The sequence below is a fragment of the Scyliorhinus torazame genome, chromosome 11, assembly GCF_047496885.1.
Source record: "Scyliorhinus torazame isolate Kashiwa2021f chromosome 11, sScyTor2.1, whole genome shotgun sequence".
NCBI lineage: Eukaryota > Metazoa > Chordata > Chondrichthyes > Carcharhiniformes > Scyliorhinidae > Scyliorhinus > Scyliorhinus torazame.
Window position 1 is genome coordinate 16808468 of NC_092717.1, and position 22407 is coordinate 16830874.

The 22407-nt window shown below is 46.1% G+C and overlaps 1 protein-coding gene across 3 annotated transcripts in view; it reads left to right on the forward strand.

Annotated features, from left to right (window-relative positions):
- Positions 1-22407, forward strand: part of ctdp1 (CTD (carboxy-terminal domain, RNA polymerase II, polypeptide A) phosphatase, subunit 1) — a 308714-nt gene that overhangs the window by 213738 nt on the left and 72569 nt on the right. For 2 of the 3 annotated variants that reach the window (XM_072466986.1, XM_072466985.1), the window contains exon 12: positions 947-1161. The exons of the other annotated variant lie outside the window; for it this stretch is intronic. In XM_072466986.1, the coding sequence (XP_072323087.1) occupies positions 947-1161 (215 nt within the window). The remainder of the gene's footprint in view (positions 1-946; positions 1162-22407) is intronic. 3 annotated transcript variants of the gene reach the window in all.

A 22407-nucleotide genomic window follows, 5' to 3' on the forward strand; every position in this document is an offset into this window, starting at 1 on the left:
GGGGCAATTTAGCGTGGCCAATCCACCTAGCCTGCACAGCTTTTGGGGTTGTGGGGGTGAGACCCACGCAGACACTGGGAGAATGTGCAAACTCCACACTGGACAGTGACCCAGGGGCGGAATGGAACCCGGGTCCTCGGCGCCGTGAGGCAGCAGTGCTAAGCAGTGCCGCCCCCCCCTTCCAGGTAAGTTTGAGAGGGTACAACTATCGGGTAAGACTGAACCGGCTGGGGCTGACGGGAAAAGCGAAGGCTGAGACGTGCTCTGGTAGAGGTCTTGAAAACTGTGAAGGGGTTTGATAGGGAGGATGTGTTTCCGCCATCTGGGAGACAAAAAGCTAGCGGCCATAAACAAGCTGGTCACTAAAAATCCAACAGGGAATTAGGCAGAAACAGTTATTCGCCCTGCGAGTGGGCTCTTCCCCTTTTACCAGTCCTCGTTCCGAGGGTTGGCCCCACTATGGACAGCCTTTCCCCACTGATTCCTACTCTCCGCTTCCCTCACTACCCATCCCATAGAGAGGCCAGTCCACGTTCTGACGTTATCTGTCCATGCCATCTTGGGTCCTCCTCATGCTCGTTTTCAAGGTGTTTGGCCTCGCATGACTTTTTTTTTTCCTCCCCCCAAACGCTCCCCTCCTGTTCACATCACGTGTCCAAGATACGCGAGCTTCCATGATTTCACTGCCTCAAGCAAGTTGCTGGTACCACCAGCAGACTGGGTTAGAATGTGAAATTTGAAGGAGTGCGTGAGGTGAATAACGGAGATGGAGTAATGGAGAAGCCGGATAGAGTCATGAGGGAGAAAGGAATAGAAAGGTAAGTTGACAGGGCTAGATGAGGGAAAGTTAATCAGGCGCGTGGTCTATTTGGAGCCCAGTGGCCTGCCTCCCTGCCCTGTGTCATTCTTATTGACTTCATTTAACGTATGTAACCCCATTTGGCAGGTGGACGACATCCTGGGCGAAGATAGCGACAATGAAAGTGAGAGCGAAAAGGAAGAGAAGATGGAAACGCAGCAGCGTAAGCAGCCCCTGGAGGAAACACAGCAGCCGGATCAACAGGCGGTGCAAAGTGGAGCGACCAGAAATCTGAAACCTGACGTAGAAACCAGACCTAAATCATCCTCGAGTGAAGAAAGCTTAACGGGCAGAGTTCCCAGGTAGGCGTTGTTCTGGTTTTGTTTTTTGCTTCTGGAAGGAGAACTTTAATACTTTTGAGCACCAGATTAATTACGACCTAAAAGCTTCCATCAAATCAGTCCGTCGGCCATTTGCTGGAAGCTTAACTTCACTTTGACTTTGGAGACTGGTGCTCCTCATCAGCCGGACACGAGGGCTTCAAAGAGGTTTTGTTTTGCAGTTGTTTAGCAGACAGTGGAACTCGCTAACGTGCAAAGCTACGCCCTGAAATATTGTTTCAAGCTTTGAGCCGCATATATTGAAGCTGCTAAAGACCGCACAACTTGGGTGAAGAGGTTCTTATACTGCTCAAGTCTGGCATAGACTATCTGAACGTGACCTTTTTTTGACAGATATGAAGAGAATAAAATCAATTTAGAACTTGAACGTTCGCAAATAGATTTTTTTTGTGTGGCTTTTTCACACTACCTCTCCCACAGTCATTGATTCCCAGGTGGGTTAGTGTTCTACCAGCTTCAGTTGTCTCTCGTACATTTCTCAAATGGCCATGCACATGTCAGCCTAGTGTGTGTATGTGTGTGTGTGTGTAAGCTGCTTAACGTGAGGGTATATCACAGGCAAATTCATTCCACTGCATACTCCAAACCTCTGGGAGAGATTCTTGACCGATATATCTGTCCCCCCTTCCCAACCGAGGGGGCGACAGTGTTGTCTTCCTTGCCAACTGAGAGCAGTGAATAAATCATGGACGGTGAGGGTGGGCGATATTCAGTCCCTTGGTACTGTGCACGTCAAGCAAGCAGCTCCATGGCGGAAGGTGTTGAGCTCCTCAAGTGTCTCTGCAGCTTGATTTATGCAGGCGTGTTCCATCACACTCCTGACTCGAGCCTTGTGGTCAGCGGAGAGACTTTGAGGATCAGGTGGTGAGCTCCTTGTGTAGTGTTTCCGGTTTCCGCCGTACTTCTGTAGGCATGTGCATGGTCCAGTTCAGCTTCTGGTCTATGACGACCCTCAAGATGTTGATGTTCGGGGTTGCAGTGATATCATAGATGTGTTGTAATTCACCGACTGACCAGTAGGAGTCTCATTAGTGTATAAGTGAATGTTAGAGTCAGGTGACCTCAGACTGACTGGAGAGCTGGAAGAGAGAGGTTGCCTGTGCATGATCATACTGTTATCCATCTGTTGTTTTATATATAGTTGACCCATAGTTGATGTTAATAAATCATTTATAGCTTCAGCTGCAAGTGTCCTCGTCATATAAATCAGGCCATCCGACAACAACATTACAGTGAACTTGATCTGTGGCCGTTCCAATTGTTTTCTTGCCCAGTGTCCTTTTCTTTGGGAGTGAAAGATATTTAAAAAATTGATTTTTTTTTTTAATACGTCCTGTATATGGGGCACACTGAAATCATATTTATCATAGGATTAAACTAACGATTGTAGTGGTGCACCAATGATCCATTAGATAAATACCGGCGGATGGGATTGTATTAAGCCATGAAAATAAAACTTGATTTACGTACTGATCCTCACTGTTCGAGCATGCACCGGAAATGATTGCTTGAATGAAGCATAAGAGAACTGGGAACATTTGTGGAGCCTTATGTCAGCTCACGTCCTCCAGAATGGTACCATTCAGGGGCAGCAGTTACGTGGAGAGGCTAGAGAAGCTGTGATTTCTCTCCTTCGGGTAGAGAAGGCTAAAAAAAAAGGGAGATTTAAAAGAGGCTTTTAAAGTTATACGGTGTTTCGATGAATGAGGGGACCCGTTTCCACTGTCTGGAGCGCTGAAGACCGGAAAACACAGATTTGTAAAATGGCCAAAGGAGAGAGGAGGATTTTTTATTTTAAACACAGCAGGTTAAAATGATCTGGATAATGCTGCCTCAAAGGCTGATGGAAACCAATCCAATATTAACCTTCAAAAGGAAATTGGGGAATTCCTTGAATTGGAAGGGATATGGGGAAAGAGGAGCGGGGTGGGACCGATCGGATAGCTCTTTCTAGGAGGCAGCAGCACAGCACAATGGGCCAGATGGGCTCCTCCTTTGCTGAAAAATTCTATGATTCAAAGATGAATGGAAAATGAAATGAAATGAAAATCGCTTATTGTCACGAGTAGGCTTCAATGAAGTTACTGTGAAAAGCCCCTAGTCGCCACATTCCGGCGCCTGTTCGGGGAGGCTGGTACGGGAATCGAACCGTGCTGCTGGCCTGACTTGGTCTGCTTTAAGAGCCAGCGATTTAGCCCAGTGTGCTAAACCAGCCCCTGCGGTGAATGAGGAAAACAATAAGGGAGAGATTGATAACGTCACTGGACTCGTAACCCAGAGGCCCAGGCTAATTCTCTGGGGACACAGGTTCAAATCCCTCGCCCCCTTCCCCACGGCACCTTAGAATTCCTGTAGTGCAAAAGGAAACCATGAGGCCCATCGAGTCTGTACTGACCCTCCAAAAGAGCACCATACCTAGGCCCACTGCCCCGCCCTATCCCTGTAACCCCATGGTCCCACCTAACCTGCACATCTTTGGACACGAAGGTGCAATTTAGTATGGCCAACCCACCTAACCTGCACATCTTTGGAGTGTGGGAGGAAACCGGAGCGCCCGGAGGAAACCCACGCAGACAAGGGGAGAACGTGCAAAATCCACGCGGACAGTCACCCGAGGCTATAATTGAATCCGGGTCCCTGACGCTGCAGGGCAGCAGTGCTAACCACTGTGCCACAGTGCCGTCCTCGCTCGTGGAATTCAAATTCACTTAATCAACATAATGTTAAGGGGTGTTCATAAAGAGGGTGTCCGTGAAGCTATCATTGATTGTTGTCAAAACCCACCTGGTTGATGAATGTTCTTTGGGGAAGGAAAGCTGCCAAACATTACTGGTCGGGCCTTCCAACCCACAGAATAATGACTGACTCTCAACCACCCACCGAAATGGCCTGACCAAGCCACTCCGTTCAAGGGATGGGCATCAAATGCTGGCCTTGCCAACGAAACCCCCATCCCATGAAGTAATTTTTTTTAAAAGGTGTAAGAACTGTACTCTGATCATGTGGTTGACTACACAGTGGGCATATAGTCCGTATTTGAATATCTCAATGCTTTGTGCCTACGGCACTATCACTATTTTGTATTTTTATGGAACAGCTATCTGATGAAATTTTATTATATACACTAGATGGGAACTTAGAGGCCTGTACTTAGCTGTTGCTAGGAGGTAGTAGAAAACCATGGAAACAGTCTCATGAGCAATCTGAGTAGCTTAGACTTTCTTGGAAAGCAATATTTACTTTCAAAATGGCACATTGTAAGAACATTTAGTTGCCAGTATATTTCCTGTCATTAAATCTATGACCTGTTAAATTAAAACAATGGACCACTAAGTAAAGGTCTACTCTTTTTCTAAAATAAGTATGCCCAGTAGTGTTTGTGCTGCCATCGAAGATAATGCTGCTTTTGAAGATACCCGACAAAGTCATATTTTCAGATATTTTGCAACCCAAGTCTGAAGGAGGCAGGAACATATTGATTATGCATCAAAATGGCAATGAATGGAACTGCGATTGGGGCAAGTCGAGGTCCGTCAAGCACAGCGCGAGGATGAATCGAGGCTTGCGTGCACTTGAAAGACCATGCACCAGCAAGGGGCAAAAGAGTTGCTGGTTGCAATTATTGTCCATGCGCAGACTGACTTTACTGAGGCTCTGGCGTGAATACAGCCAGAAGCAAGGTCGATTGTACCTGCTGAAAAGCTACCCTGCTGTGTTGAAGATGATCACAGTGAATGGCGGAGCAGGATCGAAGGGCCGAATGGTCACCTCCTATTTTCTGTGTTTCGTATGTATGGCACAAAAGGCTGAGAGGCTAATGAACAACTGGTGGAGAGAATGGAGAAGATGTTTAGCACAGGGCTAAATCGCTGGCTTTGAAAGCAGACCAAGGCAGGCCAGCAACACGGTTCAATTCCTGTAACAGCCTCCCCGAACAGGCGCCGGAATGTGGTGACTAGGGGCTTTTCACAGTAACTTCATTTGAAGCCTACTTGTGACAATAAGCGATTTTCTTTTCATTTCATGTGCCACTCACCTAGTTGACGGGGGTGGGTGTGGGGGGCATTTCATCATGTGCCTCTTGATGCTGATCTCTGTATGGTTTCATCCTTTTTGAAAATTGAAGCCAGAGGTGATACTTGAGGACCTAACACGTTTCCGAGTGCAGTTAATAGGCCGTTCAAAGTTGCCGAAATGAATCTGTGCGAAGCCCACGTTGTAGACTACATGAGGTCATTCCAGCTGAAATAAACCCTCTAACTCATTTTCGCAAACAGCGACGCATGTCCCTGTATGCTGCACTGAACTTGCTACGAAGAACAAAAAATCCATTATTGATAATAGTTAAGAAACAACTTAAATTCCAGGAAAAACCAAAGTGTTTCACATACCGTGCATCACTGGTCTCTTGTAGTCTCGCAGTGATGTTCTGAATCATTGGGATTAAGAACTGATTAGACCTCCTTTGGTCAAAGGATATTTGGCAGTGCCGATGAGATCTCTAGTATGCATTTGCACTTTTTAAATGTGGAATGATGCAGGTTACTTATAGAATTCCTACAGTGCAGAAGGAGGCCATTCGGCCCATCGAATCTGCACCGGACCTTGGAAAGAACACACGATTTAATCCCACGCCTCCACCCAATCTCCGTAACCCAGTAAACCCACCGAACCTTTTGGACACTAACGGGCAATTTAGCATGGCCAATCCACCTAACCTGCACATCTTTGGACTGTGGGAGGAAACCGGAGCACTCGGAGGAAACCCACGCAGACACGAGGAGAAAGTGCAAACTCCACACAGTCAGCCATAGACTTGCGAGACATTGCGGGAATACAAAAAATATTTGAACGTTGATTGGAGTAACTGGTGTTTTCCCATGTTTTGTGTTTGAAGAGAAATGGAGTGTACGTTTTATGTGCAAAGTTTTATGTGGAGGAAGAAAAATATTGAATGGGGAAAAATTGTCACTGGAATGTTTTTTTAATGGCGTATGACATTTTGCAAACATTCATTTTGAATTAGGGTGAATCCGTTCAAACTTGTTATAATTTTATACTGTTCTGAGACGAGGTTAATAGAGGGTTATTCCCTCTGATTCTTATTTCCGTTACACACGCTCCTTCTGAAACGTCTCTGATTATAACGACTGTGCAAAATCTATTCTGTCAGAGACATCAATTAATTGTTATTATAGGAATACATTTTAAAGGCCGAATGTATTTACGAGCAGATGATGAAGCAATCGCCTGGCCATCCATGCGTAATGTTTGGGTGAAGTGCTTAGTTTGTACTTCTCAATTCTGTTTCTCCAATTTAAACTGATTATGTTGCAATCATTTAATGGTTATACTTTGATTCTGAACGCATTAGCTTCATTTTAAATGAATGCTGTCAGTGACTAGTTATGCAAAGAAAGGCACGTCATCCAATTAACTGTTTCTGAGAGATATGTGTGCATATAATTTATTTAGGTTTTAATTTTAACCAACTTAAAGCAGAACATTGATAGGCTAGAGCTTAGTTGGGAGTTGCACATATACAGGTGAAGGAAATGTATTCCGTCAATCTAGCTGCCGAGCTACTTAGAATTGGACGCAGGGGGCAGCATGTGGCGCAGTGGTTAGCACTGGGACTGCGGCGCTGAGGACCCGGGTTCAAATCCCAGTCATGGGTCACTGTCCGTGTGGTGTTTGCATATTCTCCCCATGACTGCGTGGGTTTCACCCCCACAACCCAAAGATGTGCAGGTTAGGTGGATTGGCCACGCTAAATTGCCCCTTAATTGGAAAAATAAATAATTGGGTACTCTATAAATGGACGCAGAAGTGATTCCGATGTTCAGAGCATTATTGAATCTGGTTATATTACATACCCTCCTAATGCAGCATGATCACACTGACAAATCAAATGCAATTTAATCCCACCGGGACCATCAGGTTATAATTTGTGTTGGGTACAAGGTTATCTAGCGTGGCGATCTGGCGCTGGAGCTGTGTGCAGTACATCATAAATAGAAGCTATGCAATGAGGCATTGTTCTGAAAAATACTGGCTTTTCTCACTTTCTCTGGCTGTCTTTGTGTCCAGTTGGGTTATCAGCCTTGCGAAAACACTTTCTTTTTAAAAAAAGCAATTGACGCAGTTTGCGATAACAACATTATGTCCATACATTTGCCCCTGTCTGCAATATGCACTCTTGACAGATTGATATGTGGGCGAGGCACTAAATTACGCCTGGGAATGTGAATAGAATAGCTACTTGCTTTGTTACAGTGTGGTCCAGCAATTGTATCGCAGCACGTACCAGCTTTATAAGCGGAGAAGCAAAGTTGTCTTATTTTGTGAAGGTCACTTATGCGTTTGTGCGAGGTACTGCGAAAGATGACTAATGAATGAAGCAGCGTTTGCCGTTTATCTTTACGATGGTGAATGAGCACAAAATACCGCAGATGCTGGAAATCAGGGGCGAGATTCTCCGACCCCCCGCCGGGTCGGAGAATCACCGGGGGCTGGCGTGAATCCCGCCCCGCCGGTTGCCGAATTCTCCGGCACCGGATATTCGGCGGGGGCGGGAATCGCGCCGGTTGGCGGGCCCCCCCCCCCCGCGATTCTCCGGCCTGGATGGGCTGAAGTCCCACCGCTAGAATGCCTGTCCCGCCAGCGTAGATTAAACCACCTACCTTACTGGCGGGACAAGGCGGCGCGGGCGGGCTCCGGGGTCCTGGGGGGGCGCAGGGCGATCTGGCCCCGGGGGGTGCCCCCACGGTGGCCTGGCCCGCGATCGGAGCCCACCGATCCGCGGGCGGGCCTGTGCCGTGGGGGCACTCTTTCCCTTCTGCCTTCGCCACGGTCTCCACCATGGCGGAGGCGGAAGAGACTCCCTCCACTGCGCATGCGCGGGAATGCCGTCAGCGGCCGCTAACGCTCTCGCGCATGCGCCGCCCGGAGATGTCATTTCCGCGCCAGCTGGCGGGGCATCAAAGTTCTTTTCCGCCAGCTGGCGGGGCGGAAATTCGTCTGGCGCGGGCCTAGCCCCTTAAAGTTGGGGCTCGGCCCCCAAAGATGTGGAGCATTCCGCACCTTTGGGGCGGCGCGATGCCCGACTGATTTGCGCCGTTTTGGGCACCAGTCGGCAGACATCGCGCCGGAACAGAGGTGGTATTTCAGGCCGATTGTCTTCCATCGGAGCTGGAAGGAATTTGAGATTTAACAGTTTCTGAGCAAGCACAAGCGGGGAAAGGTGGTGGAGGAGTTATCAGCAAAGATCTAAAGGGAAGGTCTGTGAGGATGGAAGGCAGGGAGATTCAGTGACAAAATCATAATCGTAATCTTTATTATTGTCACAAGTAGGCTTACATTAACGCTGCAATGAAGTTACTGTGAAAATCCCCTAATCGCCACATTCCGGCAGCTGTTCGGAGGGAGAATTCAGAATGTCCAATTCTCCTCACAAGCACGTCTTGTGTGAGAAAACCGGAGGAAACCCACGCAGACACGGGGAGAACGTGCAGACTCTGCACAGACAGTGACCCAAGGCGTGAATCGAACCCGGGTCCCTGGCGCTGTGAAGCAACAGTGCTAACCACTGTGAGGCAAAGCGGGACAAGTAAAGGAACAAAAGATGGGTCCAGCGAAGGTATGATTGACGACGGCAGAGTCATTGATCACACAATAATGGTGGGCGATTCTAATTTTTATACCGACTGAACAAATCAAATTGGCTGAATTAGCCTTGAAGATGAGTCCATGGAGTACACGTCAGGACAGTTTTGTGGAACAACACATTGTGAAACCTACCAGGGAAAAGGCTATTTTCGAGCTGGTAATATGGAATGAGACAGGATTAATTGATGATCTCAGTAAAGGATCGGTCCTGGAAGAGCGATCATATGAAGAAGAAGCTGTCTATGAGCAAAGGCTGGGCCTCCATCCATTGTAGTTTCGAAGAATGCGAGGTGATCATATTGAAACACCTAGATTCAGAGGGGGTTTGACAGGGTGTAGGCTGAGAAGATGTTTCCCGTCACGGGGGAAATTAGAATTTGGGGCAGCACTTTTTTTTTTAAAAAAAGGTCGCCCATTTAAAACGGAGGTGAGAAGGAATTTCTTCTGACAGAGGGTTATGAATCTTTGGCCTTCCCTATCCCAGAAAGCAGTGAAGGTTGGATCATTGAATGTATTCAAGGCAGGGCTGGACAACAGTTTGATGTACGGAGGAGCCGCGGGTTGAGGGGAGGCAAGCAGTGAAGTCGAGTTTCGGCCATAACCAGATCAGCTATGATCTTATTGAAAGGCGGAGCAGGCTCGATGGGCCAAATGGCCTGCTCCTGTTCCTATTTCCTGCGTGCATCGCCAGCGCCTGGTGTTCAAGAAAATGGGTGAATCATAGAATTTACAGTGCAGAAGGGGTTATAATCTCAAGTTGTTTATGCATGACTGTATTGCTTTGGTTTCAGGTTCATATGCGTTAATGAAAAGAAGCTAAATAAACGCACGGAATCTTTTGCACAGAACAATAAATTAGAATGGGAGATATTGCCTTTCAAGGTGGGAGCGAGGACTTGTGTTTATGGGATGTAGTTCACGACCTCGGAAAGTCCCAAAGAGCTTTGCGGCTTTTGTAAATTCTCAGCTTTGATTAATAAACTACCCTATCAGTCTCAGAAAGTCCCAGAGCACTTCACACACAATGTGTTATTCTGAAATACATTCACCGTCCTGTAAGTGAATGCAGCATTTGTGAAGCGATAGATTAAAAATAGAAATTGTGTGCACAGTTGAGGAACTGCATTGTCGCTTTGTGAAAATGAACAAGATGCGGAACGAAGGGAAGAAAATTGTGGTGAAGTGATGTTAGGAAAATAAAGGTAATTTTAAGTCATTTCTATTTGTTTTGGTAAACTTTGGAAAGAAGGTATAGTTTTAAGCGGGTTTAATTTAATGTTTCTGTGCCTGGAAGGGTAAAACCTAATTTTAGATTCTTGTTGGACCAAGGTGTTAGTATGTGTGAGGGTTGGTTAAGTTACAACTATGTTTCTATTGTACTTAGAGAGGGCTACAGTAGCCAGTTAAAATGGCTAACTCCAGATTTAGAATGGCGAACGGCAAAGGCTGATGGGAAAGTCAGCCAACAGGACACAAACAAGCAGCTGCGGGTTGAGTGTGTATTTACCTCTGGAAAGGCTAGACAAGATCGATACCGGCAACCATCAGCATAACAAAACACCAGCCATCTGCATATTAATGAGCAATCCCCGGGAACAATGAGCAACATTTAGACACATAAAGCCAAACCAGACTCCGTGGCGCCAGCAGAAGCCTACACAATGGGAGGTGAACGACCACCTCAAGACCGCCCATCGATCAAGGAATCGCTCCAGCATTGGAGAAAATCGAACCAAGTGATTGGGACAAAGTCCAATCACTTGGAACCAGGTACAGGGTCCGCCCCGAAAGGCGGGAAGCCCCTGGGGACTATAAGAATAGAGTCCAAGTTCAAATCGTTCTTCTTGACCGGGTCACTCAGCAACGCGAACCAACCCTTGACAGTAAATGGTCCAGCCATCGCTGAAATCTAGTAAATCTTACTTCAATGCTCGCTACGAGATAGGTGCTCCTAGCTACCAATCTGTACCAACTTCAAATCCCGCAGGCTCAGAACCCTAACGAAAGGCCATTCATTTCCCTGACCTGGTGGGCCAGTTCCAAGTTAAGTATTGGCCTGTTAGTCGTAGAAGTAGCTTAGACGTAGAATTTATACACGAGTAGTGATTACTGTGTCTAATAAATGTGCTTTGATTTAAATCTTACTAAGCAGTGTATTGGATTATTGATCATTACTTGAACCACGTGGCGGTATCAGAAAGATATCTGGCGACTCAAGAGCAAAGGTGATAAAACAGAGCAATTAAACTAAGGCAAAAGTTAGCAACACTACGGAGGAAGAATAAAAAAACTGTGACATTATGAGATAGAGAAACTTTTAAGTTTTAGTTTAGCTAATTTGTTTGCAGTTGAAGATAGGTAGTGAGAGAAAAGACAGCTCCCACAGCTCTGTTAGAAGCAGTTGGCCTAGAAGGTTACAGAGGGGGGGCATCTCTCTCTCTCAGCTTTGCTAGAGGAAATGCCATACCACGGAGTAATGGTTAAGTAAACTAGTGCAGAGATCTGGAGAGTGGCTAGTTAAGGAAACTGGAGAAATTAGAAATATCCAGGAAGTCTGGAATTAAGTGAACAAAGACCAAGGTAAGGTTCAGAACAATTCAAGGAAGAGTAAACAAAAGTGTTCTGAGCCAAAGTGACAATTTCAGTCACCAAATTTTGGGACAGCAACCTTCAAAGGTAAACCAAACATCTGATGCCATTTTAATACAATCTGGGAATCGATTGCAATTGTGAGCAGATTGCACAGCATTCAAGGCGACAAAATCCTAAAGGTGGTGTAAAATCCTGCATTGCATTCGCTGTTAAACGTTATGCAGAAACTTTGTTTAAAAGTGTCATTTGCAAAAACCAGTCTGGATTTCGGAATGCAAACCTCCAAGGGAAAGGATTATTATGAGAGAAGATTTTAAAGCCTGTTTTTGGGAGTGGAGTTTGGAAACTCTCATCTGACAGTCATCTGGGGAATTCTGAGGAGACATCCACAGCCACTAACTTCGGTTCAGAGAGAGTATTTAACCACAGTCATCCTGTGTGCTTGAAAGGGACTTTGTGTTAATGAGATCATTGTAGATTAAGATGCACTTTGTAATCCCTGTTAATCTTAAAACCTGTGTCTACTTTTTAAACCGAGGGCGGGCGGTGGGGAGTAAAGGAGCATTGTATCATAATCCAATTTTTAAAATATTTAATAAATGTGTTTTTTCTTGTTGTTAAAACGAATCAGCAGTCTTGTGACTCTGTTCTTTCACGTTTTATGGAGCCAGTGTTCCATTCTGGGATCTTTCCGCCAAGTTACAACGTCAACTGGGATTGTAGCACTGTTTCCAATATACATTATATTCTATATATGTCTGGGTGGATACACATGCGGTTATTTATTTTCATTTATTTATATATATATATATATATATATGGACATATATTTGCAGTGGGACTTTAAAGGAATTTGTAGGAAGGATTGGAAGTGTAAGAGGAGATGTGTTGATGGGGTGTGATCTAATTGTTTCATGTTGTACGAAAAGAGGGCGGAATAGTTACTTCATAATATCAACACTTTGAATTTTATTCGTTGAGACATTTCAGCCTCATTTAGAAGGTTTGGCTGGGAATTAACTTTCAATAATTTATTTGTTTGTGATGGAAATGAATTGTTATGTACCAAGATGATTTCAATAATCCAGCAATTGTATTTAATCCCATTCTTTCGTATTGTTAATATACCATTCACAGCATGGTAGTACTGTGGTTAGGTCTTTTGCTTCACAGCGCCAGGGACCCGGGTTCGATTCCTGGCTTGGGTCACTGTCTATGCGGAGTCTGCACCTTCTCCCCATGTCTGCGTGGGTTTCCTCCGGGTGCTCCGGTTTCCTCCCACAAGTCCCGAAAGACATGCTTGCGAGGTGAATTGGACATTCTGAATTCTCCCTCTGTGTACCCGAACAGGTGCCGGAATGTGGCGATTTTCACAGTAACTTCATTGCAGTGTTGATGTAAGCCTACTTGTGACACGAATAAAGATTATATTCAGTGCTGTGTTCCACTTCATGAAGCTGGTTGGTGAAGGATAGAACTGGAGCCAATCTTTACGCAGCTTTATAACCTTTATTTACTGAGAAACATATTTCAAACATGCACCTCCTAACTCACCCACCACAGTTTCTGTCTCTTCTTCTTCAGTGAAGCACAAGGCAATCCCCAGTTAATGCCCACCACCCGCATACAATTAAATATGATTAATATAACATACTCCATTGGAGTGTCAGCCTGGAATTTGTGCTCAAGTATCGAGTGGACACAGGTTTTTGACATAGGGACAAGAATACTGCCCACTGAGCCACAGAGCCGAAAGGTCTGGCGTTGGATGGACTGTGCAGAGTCTGATGTCACTACAAGCCAAGTTGTAACTTGCTGAAGCAAAACTTTGCTCAGAGACACCAAAGTATGGATTCTGTTGGCCTGCGCCTCAATTGGAAACTCTCCCATCACTTCTTAAGTAATGTCTTCATTCGCAGATTGCTGCGGCATGTATATTCAGGGTAAGGCACTTTAATATATCGGACAACTTGACAATTATGCTATGCCATCCACAGCATAATTAGCCGTCCAGTGTATTTCTGGCTCCAAGGTCAAGAGCTGAGCCTGGGGACCCTGGGACAAATGGTTCCCCTTCTGACCCCCTCAACGCCTTTTAACTCTCTCTCTACCAGGCTGTTGGTATATTCAGCACTAACCTGGATTGTTACAATGGCGACAACTCAACAGCACCCAGGACAGATCAGGTCATTTGATCGGCATTTCGACACTGGACTAAGTATCCACTCCTCCTTCACTAGCATACACTAGCTGCATGTATGTGTCTTCCATAGGATACACTGCAGCAGCTCATCAAGGTTACTCCCTCCTTTGCAGCACATTGAGAAGGACGGTGCCAGCAGTGTTGTGAGAGCACTACTGTATCCTAATTTCATACTGTACTGCCTCGGACATATATCACAGTCCCTTCGTTTAGGCTGGGTTACATCCTTTTATTCCCTAACGAACAACATTGTAGGGAGCACTAACACCATAAAGATTTCCACGGTTCAAAAAGGCGGCACACCATCATCTTCTCTGAGCAAGATGGGCATTAATTGTGCCCTTTTTGAGGTTTAAAACATAATAATTTTTTTTTAGTTTTCCAATCAAGGGGCAATTTAACGTGGCCAGTCCACCTACCCTGCACCTCTTTGGGTTGTGGGGGCGAGACCCACATAGACACTGGGAGAATGTGCAAACTCCACACGGACAGTGACCTGGGGCCGGGATCGAACCTGGGTCCTTAGTGGCGTGAGGCAGCAGTGCCCTTCTCAAAGCTGCCAATGTTCCAAGAACAATTGTATATGAGGGGAAATGCTGTCCAATGCTTTTTCTGAAGGACTCCACATTTGTGCAGTTTTGGTGGCAAGGCAGGGCTTGCAAAATCCCTCCTCATAAAAGGTGAGCAGAAGCTTTCCCGACATAGCAGCAGCAGCTGGTACTGCGCCTTATGCCTCTCGTCCTTGGCTCGCTTATGTGTCAGGGAGTCTTGGCTAAGTTCTGCCAGAGTGCATTCGGCAGCATCATAGATTTTCATAGAATTTACAGTGCAGAAGGAGGCCAGTCGGCCCATCGAGTCTGCACCGGCTCTTGGAAAGAGCACCCTACCCAAGGGCCACATCTCCACTCTATCTCCATAACCCAGTAACCCCACCCAACACTAAGGGCACATCTTTGGACTGTGGGAGGAAACCGGAGCACCCGGAGGAAACCCACGCACACACGGGGAGGATGTGCAGACTCCGCACAGACAGTGACCCAAGCCGGAATCGAACTTGGGACCCTGGAGCTGTGAAGCAATTGTGCTATCCACAATGCTACCGTGCTACCCTACCCTATCGCTGAACCTTTTGTGTGTTTAACTTGAAAGTGTTCAGGGAGGGCCTTCCCGTTTATTTTCTGGATTTGCACTTTGTGGCAACAAGAGATTGCGGACAACATCAGGATCAATGCTTTTGTTTCTCTGTACCCTTGAGGTCAGGGGAAATCAATGGCCCCGTTGCCTGGGAGTTTTTGTGTTTGTGTCGTTCCCTAACTCTTAAATGTCAATCATGGAAATCATTGCGAACCTCCTAATTTGACAATTCAAGTCTCCGACTTTGTTGAGTACCTGTTTTTTTTGTAACGGTTGAGTTGCAGAGATCTTTCCCCTACCTAAAACCAAACTCTTAAGCAAGTCAAAATGCAACTGCTCACGTTGAACTAATTAATGTTTGGCATGTCAATAGGCAAAATATTGAACCAGCTCGCATTTACAGGAGTGTTTAAATGTTAAAACTTATTCATTCTGTGATCTCCCGCATTCCTTTCTACGGAAAGAACAAAATATGGTGAATTTATTTCCTGCCTTTCACAACCTCAAGGGGTTTTACAGGGCGTAAGGAGGCTGGTTGCGTGGTGAGCGATGATGATCTGGAACGTACTAGCTGTATGAGTGGGGTTGGAAGCAGATTCAGTCGTAAGAGAATGGGGTGAATACCTGAAGGGAAGAACGTTTGCAGGACTGTGGGGAAAGAGCAAGCGAGTGGGACTAATTCGGCAACTCTTTCACAGATGCGGGCGTCCTGAGAGCATGCCAGGCGCTATATCATTTTGTGATTCGACGTTGCTCCCCGAAGGTGGAAAGGTCGAGAACCAGAGGGTACTGATTTTTAAGGAGACTGGCCAAAGAAGCGATGGTGACACATGAGGAAAAGCGATTTTTGACACAGCCAAGTGGTTCGGATCTGGGAACATAGAACATACAGTGCAGAAGGAGACCATTCGGCCCATTGAGTCTGCACCGATCCACTTAAGCCCTCACTTCCACCCTATCCCAATAACCCCTCCTAACCTTTTTGGACACTAAGGGCAATTTAGCATGGCCAATCCACCTAACCCGCACGTCTTTGGACTGTGGGAGGAAACCGGAGCACCCGGAGGAAACCCACGCAGACACGGGGAGAACGTGCAGACTCCGCACAGACAGTGACCCAGCGGGGAATCGAACCTGGGACCCTGGCGCTGTGAAGCCACAGTGCTATCCACTTGTGCTACCGTGCTGCCCCAAACAGGGCCTGAGAGTGGTGGAGGCAGGGCTGGTTGCAGCTTTTGGACAAGAATTGGATAAGAGCTGCAGTTTTCAGGGATACGTGGGGAAGATGGGAGGAGTGGAGCCAGGCGGGTTTCTATTCCTAGCATGCACAGGACAGACTGAATGGTCTCATTCTATACCTTAACCATTCTGTGCTTCCATAATTAATTGTCCAGTTCCTTTTGAAAGTTACTATTCAATCAGCTCCCACTGGCCTTTCAAGTGATGAAGACCCTTTGAAGTGTAACCACTGTTGTAATGTTGGGAGGAAATGTGACGTTTCACTGAGAGTACAGCAGAATCCCGCAAATAGCGATGTGACGAGCTTGAGTGACCAACTCTGAGTTTAGGTGTGTTTTCTTTCCGGAATTGCCATTTACGTATTACTTGCTACGCGTTGTTTTCCTCCAGCATACTCACATGAATGAAAAAAGAACATGCGAGGCAGGAGGCGGCAGACTGGATTAGCAACACAGAAACAAACCCAGGATAATACTGTGGGTACCAGAGTTCGAATCCCACCGCGGCAGTAAAAATCTGGAATTAAACGTCGACCGGTGACCATGAAACTATTGTTGATTTGTCGTAAAAACCCATCTGTTTCGCCAATGTCCCTTAGAGAAGGAAATCTGCCACCCGTACCTGGTCTGGCCTACATGTGACTCCAGGCCCACAGCAGTGTGGTTGACTCTTAAAATGTCCTCTGAAACGGCCTAGCAAGCCACTCAGTTCAAGCGCAATTGGAGATGGGCAGTAAATGCCGGCCCAGCCAGCGACGCCCACATCCCCTAAACAAATATTTTTTTAAATGTGAGAAGGAAATGGCATCAGCAGTTTGCTTCCTTTGTGATCAAAGCTGGCTCCTCATGGTTCGATTTGAAAAACGACTTGACCATTTGGGCTGCTGCCATTTGCTCGCTGCTGAGGGGTTGTGAATTGGGAGTGTTTTTCGAGTTGATTCACATTTAGACAGCTGGGTATTTCAGTGAATCAGCCTCTTTAACTTTACAGTGGGTATTTAAGCCGAGCGCGAATTACTTTGACTCATGGATTTTTATTTCTTAATATGACTCTCCCTGGAAACGGGCGTTATTTATTATTTCTGGACCAGACCTGTCACCTGCGAGGAGCTGGGATGCACTATTGGCCGTCAGGTGGTACTCCTGTTGCATGTATAAATGCGGTGCAATTGCCAATCATTCTAGAATCATAGAATTCCAACACTGCAGTAGGGGCTGTTCAGCCCGTCGAGTCTGCATTGACCCTCTGATAGAGGACCCGACCTAGGCCCACTCCCCGAGCCTATTCCCCGTAACCCCGCCCAACCTGCACATCTTCGGGCACTAAGGAACAATTGAGCATTGCCAATCCACCTAATCTAAACATCTTTGGACTGTGGGAGGAAGCCGGAGCATCCGGAGGAAACCCACGCAGACGCTGGGAGAACGTGAAAAAACTCCACACACAGGCAGTCACCCAAGGCCGGAATTGAATCCGGGTCCTTGGTGCTGTGAAGCAGCAGTGCTAACTCACCCCTCTAATGGAATAAATGAGATTCCCCTCACTTTACCTGTCACGCGATGGGCCGAATGGCCATCTTCTGTGCCTTAAACCTTCTGTGCCTTAAATCTTTCTAAATGCTCTGGTGCTTTGATCTAACCCTGCGCTCTAACTAGCATTGCAAACGGCATGGTAGCCTCCCGGGAGATTTTAATTATTAGTCGAGCTTTGTTTTGACTTTTGCTGCAGTGTGCAAAATGGGACAGCGCAAAGATGTGTCTGCACTTCTTCAAAGACTGATTTGAATCAGAGCAGGGATTGACAAGCCACCCATTTGTCCTTTAATCAGATTTTAATGTTAAGCAATCAGCTGCTACTTCCTATTAGAATGAGTGTGCCAAAAATAAGTGATATCCTTGCCAGCAGACAATGTTTAATTCATTTGAGGGGACTAGTTGAGCACAGGCAGGCTCAGAGACTCTGCAGGGTAATTTCTTGCACGTTATGAGGTCACGGCGGTGGGAGGGGAAACCAAATTGAGTAAATAGACTCATTTCAGTAATTCAAAAATGGTCATCGAGACTCTTTAAGGAAAGGCGTATGCGTCCTGTATTCTCTTGGCTGAGAGGCGTACAGCAAATGGTGGCCCTCAGCAGGATGGTAATCCCATTCCCAAGTTCTCAGCTAAGTTACGTCCAAGCGTAGAATGCTGCTGACATTCCCAGCAAGGGAATGAGTGACGATCCTAACCTGTGTCTCTCGTCATTGGTCAACCCGATTTTTACAAAAAATAATAATCTTTCTTCGCATGAATCAGCTGCCTCAAAAGCTTTCTTCCAAAAGCAACGTTTGGTAAATTAGCGAGGATAATGATGCTGCAGCATTTTGAATGTGAGAGCCCCACAGAGTTGAGATGCAATTAGGTGATCTCTGGCCCACGGTCAAGGTTGTCTCCAACTCACTGATATATAATTGCAGGGAAGCAGCGGCATGGTGAGGGGTCATGTCACTGTGCAATCCAAAGGCCCAGAATAATCCTCTGGCGACACGGGTTCAAATCTCACCGCGGCGGCCGGTGGAATTTAAATCCAATTAATAAATCTGGAATTGGAAAGCCAGCCTCAGTAATGGTGACCAGGAAACTATCATCGATTATTGTGAAAACTCATCAGAAAGCCATGGCCTACTTCTTCACTACTGAGAGACGTGCTGGTTGTTGGCATCGGAGATGTGACCACAGAGATTTTGGAGGCCTTTATTTTCTGCTTCTTGCCAACTTGCCATAACACCATAAGACATAGGAGCAGAATTAGGCAATTCGGCCCATCGAGTCTGCTCCGCCATTCAATCATGGCAGATATGTTTCTCATCCCCATTCTCCCCATTACCCCTGATCCCCTTATTAATCAAGAGTTCCACAGATTCACCACCCTCTGGCTGAAGAAATTCCTCCACATCTCTGTTTTAAAGGATCGACCCTTCAGTCTGAGACTGTGCCCTCTGGTTCTAGTTTTTCCCACGAGTGGAAACATCCTCTCCACATCCACTCTATCCAGGCCTCACAGTATCCTGTAAGTTTCAATAAGATCCCCCCTCATCCTTCCAAACTCTAACGAGTACAGACCCAGAGTCCTCAACTGTTCCTCATACGACAAGCTCTTTATTCCAGGGATCATTCTTGTGAACCTCCTCTGGACCCTTTCCAAGGCCAGTACGTCCTTCCTTAGATACGGGGCCCAAAGCTAGGGAGGCTATTCCCGATCTTAGGACCCAGGCAGCTGAGGGCATGGCCACCACAAATGGAGCGATTAAAATTGGGGGGGGTTGCTGCTCAAGAGGCCAGATACCAGGAGGAGGGAATGTTGGGCAGTTTGTGGAGCGGGAGGCGATTATAGTGATGGGGAGGTATGAGGATCTGGTGGGATTTGAAAACAAGGATGAAAATGTTAAAATGTAGAAGTGACTTGACAGATGAATAATGCAATAATGAATAACAGCAATGCTGCACAATTGGTTTCTTACTATTGTTGCTGATAGCTTGACATGTTATGTGAGTAAGTGGTACCCAACCCAGTTGAGGTAAGAGTAGTGCCGTAAGGAAGTGCTCTTCCCCTGAATATGCCTAATTCATAATCGAATAGAAGATTTGTCGCTGATTTTGAAACTAGGTTTGGGTTTGCCAAATCCACAGACTCTTTTCGGCATTATGCTGGCAGGTTCAATTGATGTACGACAGGAGTTAACAAATCAGCCCATCTGCTCCTGGGTGTTGACACTCATGGCAAGGAAGGCTTTAAAAAGCTGGAAAAGGCAAGGATTTAAACAGCTTGTGGAAACCAAAGAGAAGCAGCGCATTCTTAAGAGAAAGAACATGAATTCCTATAGCACCCATCTGGCGGCACGGTAGCGCAGTGGTTAGCACTGTTGCTTCACAGCTCCAGGTACCCAGGTTCGAATCCCGACTTGGGTGACTGTGCGGAGTCTGCACGTTTTCCCCGCGTGGGTTTCCTCCGGGTGCTCCGGTTTCCTCCCACAAGTCCCGAAAGACGTGCTTGTTTGGTGAATTGGACATTCTGAATTCTCCCTCAGTGTACCCCAACAGGTGCCGGAATGTGGCGACTAGGGGATTTTCACAGTAACTTCATTGCAGTGTTAATGTCAGTCGACTTGTGACAATAAAGATTATTATTATTATCCAAGATGCCCTAAAGCACTTTATAACCAACAAAATGCTGTTGCATTTTGGTGACTGTTGTAACATAGGAAACGCAGCAACCAATTTGCGTATAGCTAGTCCCACACAGAGCGATACGATAATTTTTATCACCAATTTTCATGACATTGGTTCAAGGTTGAATGTTGGCCAGGACACCAGGGAACTCCCCTGCTCTTCTCCAAGCTGGCGTCATGGGATCTTTCACCCCCACCTGAGAGAGCAGACTGGGCTTTGACTTAATGTCCCATCTGAGAAACGACCCCTCCTGACAGTGCAGCACTCCCTTGGCACGTCATTGGGCGTGTCGGCTTAGATTATTGACCATAGAACATTACAGCGCAGTACAGGCCCTTCGGCCCTCGATGTTGCGCCGACCTGTGAAACCACTCTAAAGCCCATCTACACTATTCCCTTATCGTCCATATGTCTATCCAATGACCATTTGAATGCCCTTAGTATAAGTTTGCAAATTAACCAATGTCCCAAACCTAGAGTATTCAGGCTTAGTTTCAATATGTATCTTCTGTTTTTATTAACTGTACTTATTAAATGTGGAAAATAATACGTTGTATTTTCCAATGCCACACACGATGCTGATTTATTTCTCACGTCTGCAATAGACAGCAACTTTAAGTAATAAAAAAACACACTTTGGAGATTTCAGATGTAATGTTAAATTCAATTACTTGTTCTTTATTCACTCTGATAATGAGAAGTCACGGATAATTGCCCAAGAAAGGATTCTCTCCACATACCTGCGTTTATCAATGGAAGGACTATTTTATACAGAATTTACTTCCCCCTCAGAGTTGTTCAGCAAGCCGTTCTTAGTTAATGCCAAGTAACTAACCCATGGCATTCCAATTCATAACACAAAGCGTTACAGACTTAATTCCTGTTTTTTTCCCCCCAAAATTTGTGGGTTGAGTGCGTCGCTGGCGAAGTCAGCATTTACTGCCCATCAAGAATTGCCGTTGGGAAGTTGGTGGTGTAGGTACATGCACATCGCTGTTAGGAAGGGAGTTGCAGGATTTCGACTTGGCGGCGATGAAGGACCGGCAATGTATTTCTCGCCCTCTAAATCGGTTTGTAGTGTGTAGGGCAGAGGCAGAAGGGAAAGCGTGGAATGTGGCGTTTAGATTTTACTGGCACAAGCTTTATTGATGCAGTAGCAACATGTAAATTAGGAGCAGGAGTAGGCCACTCGACCCCTTGAACCCGCTCCGCCATTCAATAAAATCATGGCTGATCTGATTGTAACCTCAACTGCACATTCCTGCCGACCCCCCGATAACCTTTCACCCCCTTGTTTATCAAGAATCCATCGAGCTCCGCTGTAAAAATATTCAAAGGCTCTGCTTCTGTCTTTTTGAGGGAAGGGTGTTGCAAAGTCACCTGACCCTCTGGGAGAAAATAATTCTCCTCATCCCTGTCTTCAATAAGTGACCCCTTACTTCGAAACAGTGACGCCTAATACTGGATTCGCTCCATAAGAGGAGGCATCCTCTCCACATTCACCCTGTCACGGCCCCTCAGAATCTTTCAGTCAAGTCGCTTCTTACTCCTCGAAACTCCAGCGGATACCAGCCTAGCCCGTCCAAACCTTTCCTCATAAGATAACCCGCCCATTCCAGGTATTAGTCGAATAAACCTTCTCTGAACTGCTTCAGTATCCTTCCTTCAATAAGGAGGCCAACATTGTGCACAGTACAGTGTGTGACCACCATACTTTTAGCATCAACTCCCCTCGCAGTAAACAATAACATTCTGATAGCCTTCCTACTTACTTGCTGTACCTTCATAGTAACCATTTGTGATACATGCACCAGGACACCCAGATCCCTCTGCATCTCAGAGTTCTGCAATCTCACCATTCATATAATATGTTTCTTTTTTATTCTCTCTGCCAAAATGGACAATTTCACACGTTATTTTCCGTTTGCCAAATTTTTGCCCACTCATTTAAGTGTGTAAAACGGAAGAGATTTGTGAAGACAAATGTAGGTCGCTTACAGTCCGAAATGGGAGAATTGACAATTGAGAACCAGGAAATGGCAGAGCAGTTAAACAACTGCTTTAGTTCTGTCTTCAAAATGCCGGGGAAGCAAGTGTCTAGTGGGAAGGAGGAACTGAAGGAAATTAGTATTAGTAAAAAAAAAAGTTTTAAGTGCTGGAC